General features: G+C 41.1%; 1 protein-coding gene across 8 annotated transcripts in view; it reads left to right on the top strand.

Moving 5' to 3' along the window:
• Nucleotides 1-15,305, top strand: part of ERCC8 (ERCC excision repair 8, CSA ubiquitin ligase complex subunit) — a 39,334-nt gene that overhangs the window by 6,686 nt on the left and 17,343 nt on the right. For 4 of the 8 annotated variants that reach the window (XR_014224490.1, XR_014224491.1, XM_082242134.1 and 1 more), the window contains exons 3-8: nucleotides 101-202; nucleotides 3,546-3,669; nucleotides 4,776-4,857; nucleotides 7,113-7,181; nucleotides 9,113-9,179; nucleotides 13,371-13,474. Coding sequence is in view for 6 of the 8 variants with exons in the window: in XM_082242134.1 (XP_082098260.1) it covers nucleotides 101-202; nucleotides 3,546-3,669; nucleotides 4,776-4,857; nucleotides 7,113-7,181; nucleotides 9,113-9,179; nucleotides 13,371-13,474 (548 nt within the window). In the remaining 2 variants the exon portion in view is untranslated. Of the gene's footprint in view, nucleotides 1-100; nucleotides 203-3,545; nucleotides 3,670-4,285; nucleotides 4,327-4,380; nucleotides 4,504-4,775; nucleotides 4,858-7,112; nucleotides 7,182-9,112; nucleotides 9,180-13,370; nucleotides 13,475-15,305 lie in introns of those variants that run through there. The other 4 variants (XM_082242137.1, XM_082242136.1, XM_082242139.1 and 1 more) reach the window with 3 other exon arrangements.

The following is a 15,305-nucleotide window of genomic DNA, read 5'->3' as shown; positions in this document are numbered from 1 at the left end:
ACAATACAGCCTTAATTTTGGACTTACCTTTTGGGAGTTTAACACACACAGCCCCCCAAGTCTAATGTGTCTAAGTTAGTTGTAATTTGTTTTCTTACAGCATGCTTTCTGGTGGCACTGATGGTGTTATTGTATTGTATGATCTTGAAAACCTTAACCAAAAACCATGCTATACCTGCAAAGCTGTTTGTTCTGTGGGAAGGTATGTACTCTTTACAAATGGAATCCTTATAAATATACCTTTTATTGGCATTATACTGTATGTTTACAATGTACTGCTAGCTAGTGTTGTCTGCAGGGTAAATAATAATAATAATAATAATAATAATAATAATAATAATAATAATAATAGTACCCCGCCCATCTGGCTGGGCTTCCCCAGCCACTCTGGGCAGCTTCCAAAAAAATATTAAAATACTGTGATACATCAAACATTAAAAGCTTCCCTAAACAGGGCTGCCTTCAGATGTCTTCTAAAAGTCTGGTAGTTGTTGTTCTCTTTGACATCTGGTGGGAGGGCATTCCACAGGGAGGGCGCCACTACCAAGAAGGCCCTCTGCCTGGTTCTCTGTAACTTGACTTCTCGCAGTGAGGGAACCGCCAGAAGGCCCTCGGTGCTGGACCTCAGTGTCTGGGTTCTTCCTCCTTCTTTCTACTCAGAAGGCAGAAATTACTACCACTCCTCATTCCCACAACACTTATTTTACTTACACAATCACAGCTTTACGCAAGTTGCCAATAAATAAATAATAGGGACAGATCTCATGGGAGACTTTGTGCTACCTTCCCAGAGCACGGTAGGCAAGGCAGGCGGCTTAAAAAGCCCGCTAAGTGCCGGCTTTGGACATGAAGGGATAGTCATGCAGGATCATTCCAGGGGTTGTTTTGGCTTCATGTGATTTTGCATATATGTCCCGATAGCCAGGAACATAACCCACGCATAAGATGAGATCTACCTGTATGGCTGTTATTACCATAAGGGGAAACAAAAGAAGAAATAAAGTCTGGAGTAGGTGAGATTTGCATTGTTATGCCGGTAATCCAATAAGAGTATCATTAGATGGTGTAATAAAATAATGAGACATCAATTTTATTGTGGCCAGGTTGTTGGGTGGAGAACCTTGGTACATATTGCAGCTTTGCACTGGATGCTTATTAGCTCCTGGACCTTGTTCAGGGTCATGTTGGCGACTTATAAAGTCCTGAACAACCTGACGCCAGGTTATCTGAAAGACGCCTGTCCCTGTATAGACCTGTAAGATCACTTAGATCTGGAGAAATTTTACTTGCAGCACTCTAACATATAGAATACGCAGAACTGTGGCTCCAAAATGGGCATTTACTGCCATTGTTCCTGCCCTGTAGAATGCCATTCCCTCTACCATACATGAAACATGATCCATCCGTTGCTTCAGACATCTGATAAACACAAATCTTTTCACCAAGGTTTTCTTGAACTCTGTTATTGGAGCCTATTATTATTGATTTCCTGTTTTTATCTGTTCTGCTCTCTTGTATACTGTGTCTCTGTGTATATTACACTATTTTACTGTTTTTCAATGGTTGTATTATAAAACTAGTATCTCTTTATATACTTCCTTCATGCTGTTGCTTCCAAGAAGATCATCTTCCATTCCTGAAAATTTTGGAAAAACATTTTACCACAAATTAAACTGGAATCCTGTACCCACTTAACTGGCATTAATCAACACTGAACTCAAATTGACTTATTTCTGGGTAGACATGTATAGTTTTATAAGTTGCGGCAGCCATCCTTACTTTTCTTTTACCAAGAAGGCCCTTGGGAACAAAACTATGCCATGATGTAGCATTCTTTCCTTTGGGCCATACGCAGTGAGGAACATGACTGCCATTTGCACTGATAGTACAGTGGTACCTCGGGTTAAATACGCTTCAGGTTACAGACTCCACTAACCCTGAAATATTACCTCAGGTTAAGAACTTTGCTTCAAGATGAGAACAGAAATTGTGCGGCAGCGGCGCAGCGGAAGTAGGAGGCCCCATTAGCTAAAGTGGTGCTTCAGGTTAAGAACAGTTTCAGGTTAAGAACAGACCTCCAGAACGAATTAAGTTCTTAACCCGAGGTACCACTGTAAAGCTTTTTCTAGAAGTTAAAGAGAGATGGCGTGGAACCCTCTGCTTCCTCATATCTAGCATGGCAAGCCACTCCCACAAAAGACAGGTGACCCCACGAAATTGTCCATGTGTGTCTGTATACTTGGCCTAATCTCTGAGTAGATATAGACTGCTTGGCTGGGAAGGTTGAATCATTAAAGGAACTTTAGTGCTGTTAGTGCCCTAGCCACTACCTGCAGAGATCTGCTTCTTTTTTTAATAATAATTTTTTATTATTTTCAATTACAGTCCAATATTAGTCTCATTATAGCAGTACCTTATTTATAATACAATTATTAATACCAATCGTTCAAATACTGAATTATATAATTTAGATAAAGTGCCTCCCCGGCGTGCTAGATTTGATGGTTTTCTTTATTTCTGCGTTTCAAAATCTTATTGATTTCAATTACATTCCGGTCATAATAATAATCCCTCATACAAGAACTGCAATATTCATAACCTCTATTTGTGGTAACATATTAAATGATTTATAAAACTACAAGTGAGGAACTCAAACTATATCCTTCCTCCTCCTATGTATGGCAGTTACTCTGTGGTGTTTCTTCCTCTCCTTGTAAGATGTTATGTCTTTCTTTCCCTTGGTTGTTGCTGTTACCCATCATGCTTTGGGCAGAGCTGATATCCCATTGTTGTTCCAGAAATTTCTCTATTGCTCCGTCCTGTGCTTCATTGTTTTGCAACTTTAACAACAGCTGCAAAAGTCGCTCTGTCCCAGTAAATATTACCTGTTGTCTCCATGTATTACAGTTTTTTAATATTTTTTTGGAAGCCGCCCAGAGTAGCTGGGGAAGCCCAGCCAGATGGGTGGGGTATAAATAAATTATTATTATTATTATTATTATTATTATTATTATTATTATTATTATTATTATTATTTATTCCTGTCAGCCTTGGAAGAAGAGCTGTCTGTCAAACTGCAGATGACTCAGTAAAGAACCTTGGCAGTTCACAGACTCCTTTCATCCTTCCTTCCAACTGAAGATATATGAGCAATTATACTTCCAATTAAATTAAATTCCAAGTCCTCTTAGCATTATTCAGTTCACTTTGTAAATAATAAAGTCAGTTTCCATCATAAACCTTTTGCAAAATAGAGCTTCTCTCCCTTTTTCCTTTTTTTGCACATGCAGTTCCCTTTGATATTATATTCCATATTTATAATCCAATTTCTTCCATCCCCACTTGTACAAATATAATTTGAACTAACATTAAGAGGAGGGTTGCCACATCATAAATGCAGAGAAGAAAACTTTAAATGAAGAAACCGTAGACTCCCCACCCCCCACCCCGGTCTTTCAGAATTTTGCTTCTTAAGCCACAAAGGCACATAGTTAGGGCAAACACCTGCCGGTTGTAACCTTTGTCCTTCTGTTATTGCATTGTAGAAGTCATCCTAATGTTCATAAATTCAGTGTAGAAACAGTTCAGTGGTACCCTCATGATACTGGCATGTTTACGTCAAGTTCATTTGATAAAACCCTGAAAATATGGGACACAAACACATTACAAGTAAGTCATATCTTTAATTGTTGGGTTAAATCATGGGAAGTATTTAGTGTTTTGAAAGCGGAAATGTGTTTGGGTTTCATGGGAAGCTTAAATTCTAGAATACATTATAAAAACAGTAATTACAAGTGTTTACTCAACTTCTGCAAGGCTGCCTATATATTATTTGCAGCAGGATCAAGTCTTATGGTACCAGGATTTGATCCAGAATCTGTGTCTGGCAAGCAGGGACCCATAGTTGGGGAAACTAAGCATGCAAATCTAGCTGGTAAGATCACTTTTAGAGTAAGTAAGTCAGTTGACTCATTAATAGAGGCAGACAGTAGACAAAGTCATGGACAATTTAAACAAAGGAAGTCTATGGCATAATCAAAGGTTTTTGCAGTTTGGGCGAACAGCTCCATATCGTGTGATTTTCATGAGGTATTCTTCCTAATCTGCATTTCTGCCGCCATGCTAATAATATTTGCATAATGAAACTGAGTTAGATTTGGATTACAGTTATACAAGCCACCTACCTGTCACCACATGATGTCACAATGACATCAGGTGACACATTTTTTACATAGCACTGTGCACAGGGTGTTTCAAGCCCCAAAGATAAGGTGATTATTAATGCTTGCAAAATGCTGTGTGTAGGCTTTCCACAGAGCTTTCAAGGTGCCTACAAACCTCTTTTCAACCCAGTTTCATCTTTACCTGCCTTGGATAATATTCAAATGATAGTTTTCTTTGTTGTTCGTTTTACTGCTGTTCTCTTTATTCATGGCAGGTGGTGAATGTATTAATACAAGCCACTCTCACTGAAAATTTTCTCTGCTGTTTCTTGATACCCCAGTACGTACTACTATGTTGTTGTTTTTTACATTGTGATAGTTAGCAGGTTTAAACTAATCATTTTGGCAGAAATATCAATTGCGGTTAGGGTCCCATCTTGCAAATGTAAGTGTGTGCCTGGGTACAATTTGAAGGCATTCGCAGGATGGGGTTTTGATGCCATATTTCACAATATATTTCATAAAATCATAAGATTTTAAAATCTTATTTTTATGTTAAGATTTGGATCAGGACATTCAAATTAAATAAACATATTGTCTTTCAATTGACAGCCAGCAGATGTGTTTCATTTTGCGGAAACAGTGTACAGTCATCATATGTCTCCAGTTGCTACCAAGCATTGCTTAATCGCAGGTTTGTATTCACATAAAAGGTCAGCTGTGAGCCTAGAAGCAAATGCTTTTGGCTTACAGTTAATTTCAGTTTCTTCTTACCAAGAGATAGTTGTGAATTTGTTGGCCCCTAGATGTTTGTGCTCCCAGTTAATTTTAGGGTTAACTTAGGGACGCGGGTGGTGCTGTGGGTTAAACCACAGAGCCTAGGACTTGCCGATCAGAAGGTTGGCAGTTCGAATCCCCGCGACGGGGTGAGCTCCCGTTGCTCGGTCCCTGCTCCTGCCAACCTAGCAGTTCGAAAACACATCAAAGTGCAAGTAAATAAATAGGTACCGCTCTGGCGGAAAGGTAAACGGTGTTTCCGTGCACTGCTCTGGTTCGCCAGAAGCGGCTTAGTCGTGCTGGCCACATGACCCGGAAGCTGTATGCCGGCTCCCTCAGCCAATAAAGCAAGATGAGCGCCGCAACCCGAGAGTCGGCCACGACTTGACCTAATGATCAGGGGTCCCTTTACCTTTATCTAGATGTTTGTGCTTCCAGTTAATTTTAGGAAACAGGTTTAGATGAATATGAAAAATGGGTTGGGTAGAGGTTTGGGGGTTGGGGTGTTTTTTTCCAATTGGCGCATCTCTTGCTACTAAAAATATTCCTAAGCAATTTGTGACCAAAGTAATAAAAACAAACGATAAAAATCACCTACACGTTATTAAAGAGACATTGTGAAATATCCTCTAATATGCATTGAATCTTATCTAATAAAAAGCACCAGCCAGATGACAAATCACTTTGGTGTTTTTCAGTAAGGATTAACCTGGATTAGTGAGAACATTTTAACCTTGCTTTTTAAAATTACCTTTTGGGGGCAGGGTAGGTAAAAGGCTATGACTGCAATCCTATAATCACTATTTAAAGCTGTGGGGCTTACTTCTGAATAATTTACAAAGAATTGTGCTGCAATCTTTTATTTGCCTACTATTTTGCAGCCATTGAAGTCTGCAGCCCCTACATTCAGGCTAAAATACACATACTAGGATAAAAGTTTCAGTAGGTGTAGCAGGTCTTTTTCTGAGTAAGCATGCAGACTGATTGCATTGTTAGAATATTTTTGTTGTTGCCATGATGCCTATATATTGTGAATTACTTTATAAATGAAAATCTGAATCATGTTTGAAGTGGCAGGTGCCAAGCAGCCAATGGTGTGAAGGAAGAGTGGGGGACAGAGCATGCTTGTTCTTCCTGGGCTCTCTCCTTGGCCAATTCTCTAGCTCTTTCAGCATCTTCTTTAAGGCTCTTCATAAATCAAACACATTTACCAAAACAGAGTAATTTCCTTAATAAGACAGAATATTTTATCTAGAGTTGTGCTGTTAATTAAATGTATGTATTTGTATTCCTTGTTTAAAAAAATACAGTGTACCTTCTAAATATGCATTAATTGGTCTTTTATTATTTGATCAGTATTTCAGATTCTGCCTTGTTAGAATACTGAGACAATATTCAAGATAAGAGATGGCTCAAATTACTGTGGTACAAGTTAGCATTTAGACTTAAGAGCCATAAATACTTTTAACAGTGTCCAGTTTGTAATTTGCACACAGTGGACTTCTGTTTGTACTTCCAAATGCTTCATTTATGAAACATGCCTTTGTGTCAATTTATAAAGAATGAAAGAATATCTGTTCACCCTGTTCTGTTTATTTTAATGTTATGGTAAATAAGCTGAATGAAGATGCAGAATGCAGTTACTAGAAAAAAAATATTGGGGGATTTGTAACTTCTTTAATACATTTATTCAAAGCCCCCCAAAGATATATAAAATACAGTGGTGCCTCGCAAGACGAAATTAATTCGTTCAGCGAGTTTTTTCGTCTAGCGAATTTTTCGTCTTGCGAAGCACGGTGTCGGAAAAGTTTTGGAAAAGCTTCAAAAATCGCCAAAAAACTCAAAAAAGGCTACCACACCGCATTCTATGAGTCGCTCCTCAAAGTCAAGTCGCAACTGTATTAAGGGTGTTAAGAAAAAGGAAACAAACTTGCAAAAAACGTAAGACGCTCTCGTCTTGCGAAGCAAACCCATAGGGAAATTCGTCTTGCGAAGCAGCTCAAAAACCACAAAACCCTTTCGTCTAGCGAGTTTTCGTCTTGCGAGGCATTCGTCTTGCGGGGCACCACTGTACAACTAGCACTTTCTCTGTGTGCTTTTTTATAGCTGCAATTTTAAGTTGCAGAGTGTGTTTCTCATTTCCTTAGTGTATTTTGTCTTTTTTTCTTACAGTTGGTACCAAAAGCCCCAAAGTACAGCTTTGTGACTTGAAGTCTGGATCATGTTCTCACATTCTGCAGGGTATGTCTTAGTCTGAAACATAAATTCTAGACAGTAACTACTTTGAGTAAACTACACAGCATAAAGAACTGCTCTAAACAATATATTATTTGTAAGTAATATGACAGACATGTTATGTTCCAGTTGTGAAACGACACAGCAAGAATAGCAATATATTCCACATATTGTTCTAGCACTGTGGGTCTGAAGAAGTAAAAATATTGATTTGTCACTATGAAAACACTGGGCAGTTTAGTTCAGTTTAGATTCATTGAGTTTCACATCCTTAAAATATAAAGTGGCAAGTGTTCCCAGCAAACTGAGGAAACCACTTACCCAAAATCAGCTAGACAGTTGCCTAGGTTATTCTTGTTTGCATGTATTGGAGTGCAGCCGATAAGCCTAATGCGGATAGGCCATGAAATAAAACCTTGTATTCCAGAAAACGAATGTTTGGGGTAGCTTTAAAAAGGATGTAGTAGGAGGTTCCATCAGCAATCATTTCTGTACCCTGGGCAGCCTCTCAGTTTCCTACCCTCTGCTCTTCCTCCCTGCCCCTTATGCCATATGCTACTTTTAATAGTGCTGGAGTTCCCATTTCTTGCTGCTTAGAATGACAATTGATATAAAAAACATAAGATGTTTTGCCGGCTACAGCTGACTAGTACATAGTAGCTGGCAAGAATATATGTGCCATGCCTAACCTACACATGCAACAGAATTAGAATTCCTAAGAGGAACAATGAACTGTATTACTTCAGGAAGCAATTAGCGAATACTAGTGTGAATGCTCCCCCAAGTGACAACAGAACAAAACCTTCCCTTCTGGTTCAAAGCTAGCATAACAGTCTGTTCTCTGTTGTGCTTGTTTTCTATTGACAGTGCAGGAGAGTATTCAAAGATCTTATAGTCTATAGTGGTACTGCACATTTTACTACCATCTCATTACCACCTCTTTCTGTCGCATCTGTAGGCCAGACTATATTACCTCCCTCCTGCATCAGCAATATTTAGTTTCCAATTTATTTTTATGAAAGAAGCTGCAGGGAGTTCCACTTTGCTTAGTCTGCTGTCCACACTAGGTCTTCCAACAAGCTTGCTATGCTCTTGGGATCGCGTAACTCTCTGATTTACCAAAATAATATTTAATGTTGAGTCTCTCCTCAGAAGGAAGCAATTGATGTAGAAAAATTAATTTGTATCGTCTAAGGTACTAAACTAGCCTAAGCTGTAGAGTTACTTGTATGAACATTGCTCTAGGATTCCACAGATTGTGTTTTGTAGCTTCATAAGCAAAATAATCACTGGAGGGACTGCATGTCTCTTCTTTTAAAGATAACTTGCTGTTGAATTTACAGAGCAGTGTACTCAAGTGGGGGACAATGAAAGAAGGATGTTGACCACTACTGAATTGAAGTCTCTGTTTAGAAAGCGATCCCATAACATGCTCTGCAAAAAAATAAAGGAACTAAACCAATTCAAGTAGTTGGTAGATTGCAATCAATCTTTCTCTGAATTAATTCAGAGAGAGTTGTTTACTTCGAAATAACTCATTTATACATTGAAGAATTAGTTTCTTACCATAGCAAACAAACCAAAGCAAAACAAAACAAAACAGGGCTAAGCATTTATCCTTCCAAATGGTAGGAGGGGCCTTAATTAAGTTTTCTCCCCCTGGTGTGTATATGGCACACCATGGCAATTCAGAGAATGGGAGGCTGCTCTTGTATCCCTATCTAGCCCCTTCCTTCACTTCCTATGCTGGAGGATATGGAAGGCATGTCTTCCATTTCTTCCATCCTGGTACAATGCCTCCTTTACAACAGTGGTGAAGAGATAAGGTTCTGTTCAGTCAGATGCTTTGGTAATCCCAAAGAATTGTGCCATAGCTGTTTGTATATGAGTAGTATGTTGTATACCACTAAGGATTCTTATGGCTTCTTATTTTTTAGGTCACAAACAAGAAATTCTAGCAGTATCTTGGTCACCACGTTATGAATATATTTTAGCAACTGCAAGGTAAAAGAAAGAACCAACAATAAAGTAGTGACGATTAGAATGAAAATTAACCCATTAAAAAAACAAAACAGTTCTGTATTTGTTTCATAGTCTAGTCTTTTGCTCCTAACTTGAAATATAGGGAGTTCCCCTTAACTAGTGTTTTGTATGTATTTCACTGAAATTTAAAACTAAGTGTTATTTGAATGGAGTGTGCAGTATTTGTATAGCTGTGAGATAAAGGCCTCATTTCCTTAATCTACAAAACATTAAACTCTCAAATGCTGTCATCTCTCACAACCTTAAAAGCATGATGGGGAAAAGATCTGGGTGAGCCATTAGATAATACTATATGGAACAGTATCTGGGTAAAAGCCTCCTTCTGACCTGTCTCAGTAAGAATCTGGGACAGAATCTGTGAAATGCACTCAAAATTGTATGCTGAATATCCATTATTATTGAGTAATATGACCAAAAATGTATCAGTGATGTGTTGGAGAAATTGTAATGTTCCTGGTTCATTTATTCACATCTCCCCAATTCTTTTTGTTTTGGAAAAAAGTGGAGATGAACTTCTGTGGTCAAGTTCTCCCGGTTCAGGAGCAGTTGTAGGTGTGGTACCAGTTGCAGTTGGGCCTGCAGTGACAAAGCTGGATGCAGAAGCATTCCTAGACTGCAAACCAGCTCTGTTACAGGGAGTGCAACCCCATCCAGAGTTGACCAATTTCTCAGACATGGGAACTACTTACCCACAGTGTCTCCATCTTGCTAGGATTCAAGCTCAGCTTTTACCTCATCCATCTTACCACTGCCCAGACAGATGTTATGGAGAAAGAGAGCTGAACATCATCAGCATACTAATGTCAGCTTGTCCCAGAACTCCTAATGACCACTGTCAGCAGCTTCATATGGCTTTTAAATAGTCTTGGAGCTAAGATAGTGCCCTGCGGTACTCCGTTTTGTAACTGCCAGGCAGAGTGAAAGGCATTCCACAAGTGCTGCTCTCTGGACTTGGTCTTGGCAGTAGGACTGGAACTACTGTAACACAGTGTCAGTTCCCATTCCCAGGAGCTGGTCCAGGAGGGTACCATGGTCCATAGTATCAAAAGCCTAAGAAAGATCGAGAAGCAGGAACAAACGCTCTGCAAAAGTCATCAGGGCATCCAAGGGCAACTCAGTCCCATGGGCAGGTCGGAACCGAGATCGGAATGGAATTAATAATCCATGTCATCCAAGGATGCTTCCAGCTGCCCCACCAAAACTCTCTCCACCACCTTTCCCCAAAAGGAGGTGTTTGTGACTGGTTAATAGTTGTGCCAGTCCAAGGAGTGGCCACCGAGCTCACATAACTCCGGTCCTGAAAGACCTACATTGGCTCCCAGGATATTTCCAAGCACAATTCAAAGTGTTGGTGCTGACCTTTAAAGCCCTAAATGGCCTCGGCCCTGTATACCTAAAGGAGCGTCTCCACCCACATTGTTCAGCCCGGATTATGAGGTCCAGCTCCGAGGGCCTTCTGGTGGTTCCCTCGCTGCGAGAGGTGAGGTTGCAGGGAACCAGGCAGAGGGCCTTCTCAGTTGTAGCGCCTGCCCTGTAGAACGCCCTCCCATCAGGAAACAACTATCTGACTTTTAGAAGACATCTGAAGGCAGCCCTGTTTAGGGAAGTTTTTAATGTCTGATATTTTATTGTATTCTTAATATTTTGTTGAGAGCCACTGAGAGTGACTGGGGAAACCCTGCCAGATGGGCGGGGTATAAATAATAAATTATTATTAGTAGTAGTAGTTCAGATCCAGTTTCTTTATGAGCAGCTGCACCTCCGCCTCTTTCGAGGCAGATGGGAACCATCTCTTCACACGGACTTCCGGCCAAGATGGCATCAAGAAAGATCATTCTGGACTGAGCTCCACAGTCTGTTTTAATTGTTTAATTGGGGTTTTTTTCTTTTTTCTTTTTATGTGATAATGCCGTTGCCGGCTCAGCAGCTATCTGATTTATTGAGGGCAAGGACCTTTTCAGTGTTGTTTTATTCTCCAAGGAGCCAAGAATCATAAATCAGTTTCACAGGGAGTTCAGCAGCCGTCTCTGTGGCATTCCTGGGGTTTATCTATACAGGTTTTAAACTTTATTCTAAGGATTTTTTTAAAAAAAAAACTTTCAAACTTTTCAGTGTTTTACCACCTCTTAACATAACTGCTTATCTTTGCCTGCCAAGGGGGAAAAAATACAAGCTTGTTTGATTGACTGTTTGCTTGCTTGGGAAAAGGGAAAAAGCAGTCTTGAGGAGAGGCTGGCAGATAGTGTTATTGTTCAAATAAAACATTTCGTAATGGTAGTTGCCTGAACTCAGTCACTTCATGTGCAAGTGGAAAAGCCTACACAAATCACCAACAGAGACTAATTACAGACTTTATACCTGAACAGAAGTAAACCAGCCACAATTTAATCTCAACCCTTTCAGACTCTGACCTAGTTATTTTGGACAAGTGAAGTTCTGATGACCAGGAGGAGGAGGTCAGTTCTCAGTTTTCACTTGTGATGGCAGCTGCAGCGGAGGACTCACAGAATGCTTAGCTAAATGAAAAGCTAGCTTGTTTGTTTGACTAGGCATTGATTTATTTGTAATAATAATAATAGATGTTGGCATCCGTCTATCTTGGGAGACAACAGAGGAGTGCGCCTTTTGGGGGTAAAGTCAATAATAATGTATTTAACACGTTTATACCCCGCTTTTACTCCAAACAGCTCAATGTGGCTGAAAACAAGGATAGAATTATTAAATCAGGGAAGGGTGAGCTTTGCAGAGTCAAGGTCCGCATTCCCTAAAGGCAAAATTGTTGGGGGACACATACTAGAGGTAGGTACAGTCAAAACCAAAAGTGGGTGGGGACATCCCTTCCCTCTTCCTTTGTCTCTCTCACACAGAGACTCTGTCTCTCTGTCTCTTCTGCTAGTCAGTTTGCATTCTTTTGTGAGTCCCAAGGTCTTTGCTATTTCTCCTGCCTCTTCAGCTTTTCCTACCAGCTCTTCTGTTTCTTGTCATCGTGATGTCATTTTTTGGATCTCCCCCAGCCAGTTTCCCCTCTGTGCCCGGTGACTTACCTTTGTGCCATCTCAATGGGGAACAGAAGAGCCAGCCAAAGACAGCTGTCAAGCCCAGCTGTCAAGTTGTGATGCCCAACAATAAGGGATGCCAGGTGGAATACTGAGTAGACACTATACCTGGCACACTCTAATTCTTCCTCTGAGCCGCATCCGTAAAAACACTCCAGCATCTACCCAGACCACAGAGCACACTAGGAATGGAGTAGCAGCCTTTTGTGGCAGGGGGAGGTTTTCTGCAGTGCGGAGGAATTGGCGGCGATGGGGCCAAATTCAGCAGGACATAAAGGGGAGTCCCAAGGGCTTTATATGGACCCAAGGCTGCAGATAGCTCAAATGTGCCATAAATAAAATGTTTAACATGTACATCAACAGAAAGAATGTGGTAATGCTTAGAAACAAACAAAAAGCCTGTTAAGTTAACCATCTGGTGCCATCCCTGATGGTTTTTTAGGTGCCAGGTGGAAAAAAATTATTTAGGCATTTTAGTGGCAAGTAATAGAATTTGTTTATTATTGTTGATATATTTTACTTGTTTTATGAAGGTTTTGTGAATATGACTTCCTGGGTTTTGATAACAATTGTTTCATTTTTATGGCTACCATTTAAAATTTTGTAATTTTGTAAGCTGCCTTGAGGGCTGAGGTCCAAAGTTGAAGTAAATATATATTTTTAATAAGGCACTCTTATAAGTAGCAATTGTTAAATTTTTACTTTTGAAAGCAAGATTATTATTTTTTAACTACACTGCATTTGTCTTTCAATTCAGAATGAATATAATTCATTGACAGAATAGGCCAATAATGAAATACAGAGGAATTTGTAGAAATAAGCCTTTCCTTGGTTTACCTTTTTCTGAAGCGCATGAAATAGTCAGAAACTTTTCACTTGGAAAACTGTAACTCGCTGTATTAAAATTAACAGGATAGGGAAGACCAGATATTCTATGCATATTAGCAAGAACTTGCACATAACCATACTAATGTTAACAGAAAATTTCTAATCCAACCTAAGGACATCACTTGCCTTTATGACAGAGTGAGGTAGGGTTGGATAGAAACCATGAATCTTGTCCATAAATCAATACAAGGCGTTGTTCCTCTTTTAGTGCTGACAGTAGAGTGAAATTGTGGGATGTAAGAAGAGCATCTGCTTGTCTGATCACCCTTGATCAACATAATGGTGAAAAGTCAAAAGCATCTTCTGAAGCAGGTAATCAGTATACATATGCAGTACACACAGGTCTCACTTTCCAAACACAATGCCCAGGAAATCGTTTGTTAGATTATTTCCATTACAATATTTCATATGGGAACTCCCCCCCCAATGACATTTTTATCTTTAAAAAATCTATTATACAATAAAAGAAACATTAGAAAAAGATACAAAAAGAAAACTTATCTGCCACTTAAAAAAGAAAAAATGATTATTTACAACATTCAGTCCATGCTAACATCCATCTTCATCCATCTTCTGTTAAACAATATATATTTTGTTCAAGGTGTCTCAGAATCATTCATTTCTTTTTCCCCACAAAAAGTGCAAGATGGGCTATTGTCAGGGAACTGACATCGGAGGAAAGGGAAGTGGTAGGGCTCCCAGAGACTGGGAGAGAGTCAACAGCTAAAGCAGGGACCAGTAGGGGGAGCGCGGGGTCTCTGGAGGAGGATCTCAGTAATGCTGAGAGACACGCAGCAGCCCAGGCAGGAAGCAGAAGGGGAGAGAAAGGGGTGAGAGACACTTCGAGCGATAATAGCGGGGAGGTGTCAGAAGCAACTGCAGGGAGACCTATGCTTCGCCGGAAGCTGTCACGTCGTGAGTCCAGGAGACGCGTTTCCGTTAAGGAACTTCTTTGCTGGAAGCGCTTCCGCAGACAGCCACTGTCGGACTCTACAAGTGACTAGAGCAGACATGTCTGAGGAGCTCTGTCACACACAGAGGTTTGTGGGGTCGCACAAACTCTGAAGGGGCACTATTTTAAGCACAAGCAGCTAATCATCCCCTGATAGCAGTCCGACAGTCTCTGTACGCTGCCTGTGCAGGAGAAGGCATCATGAGCGACCCAGCAGGAGCCGGAGCCGCAGGGGGTGGAGCTGGTCCAAGCTTGGAAGACAGATACCGAGCATTGGAGGTCCAACTTGCGCTGCAGACGGCGAGGCTCGAGGAGAGGAGGGCTCAAGATGCAGACAAGAAGGGGAGAACCACTCAGTTCCCCAGAAAGGTACCAGGATTAGTGCAGAAGTTTGGGGGGGACCCCAAGGATTACCATGCCTTTAGGACTGAAATGCAATATGCCCTGAATGTGCAGTTTGATGAGTTCCCTGATGAGGAATCCCGAGTTGCTTTCGTAATTGGGCATCTTGAGAAGGGGGCGCGAGATTGGGTTCGACCCCTGATGGCAACGCACAACGATATCCTGAAGGACACTATGAAATTCTTTCGTGCAATGGATATCATGTTCTCCAGCGATATTGAGGAGGGGGGAGTGCGCAGACAGCTAATGGCTTGCAAGCAGGGAAGCAGATCTGTCCGTGAGTACTGGACTGAATTTACCATGCTGATTCACAGATTGGGGTGGGATTTATCGGCAGCACCCATTCAGATGCTATTTGAAGAAGGTCTTTCTTCAGCTGTGAAAGACGAGCTGGCCAGGAGCCCCAGGGCGGTGTCTATGGATCAGCTGACCAAATCTGCGCTGACCATTGGAGCGCGCCAGGAGGCAAGAGCCTTGGAGAGGCGGGAAGGGAGAGGGGAACGTTGGAAGGAGTTACGCATTCCAGACATTCCTGAGCCAGCTTTCCCGCCGGCAGAGCCGATGGAAATCGGAACAGCCCGCGCGCGCGCAGTTTCAAAGCCCAGTGAGGGGGCGAAGAAGGAGGGAAAGGGACCCCGGAAATGCTATCTCTGCCAACAGCCAGGCCACTTTGCCAGAGTCTGCCCCCAGAGGAAGGAATGGCAAGGGATGGTAGGAACTGTTGAGGGGGAAGAGCAGGGAGAAACTGAGCAGGTAAAAGCCAACGCCTGGTTGCCAGCAGGGCACTGC

The sequence above is a fragment of the Podarcis vaucheri genome, assembly GCF_965113315.1.
Source record: "Podarcis vaucheri genome assembly, chromosome: 11".
NCBI lineage: Eukaryota > Metazoa > Chordata > Lepidosauria > Squamata > Lacertidae > Podarcis > Podarcis vaucheri.
The sequence above is the reverse complement of the archived record's forward strand: the minus strand, read 5'-3'. Positions and strand labels throughout refer to the sequence as shown.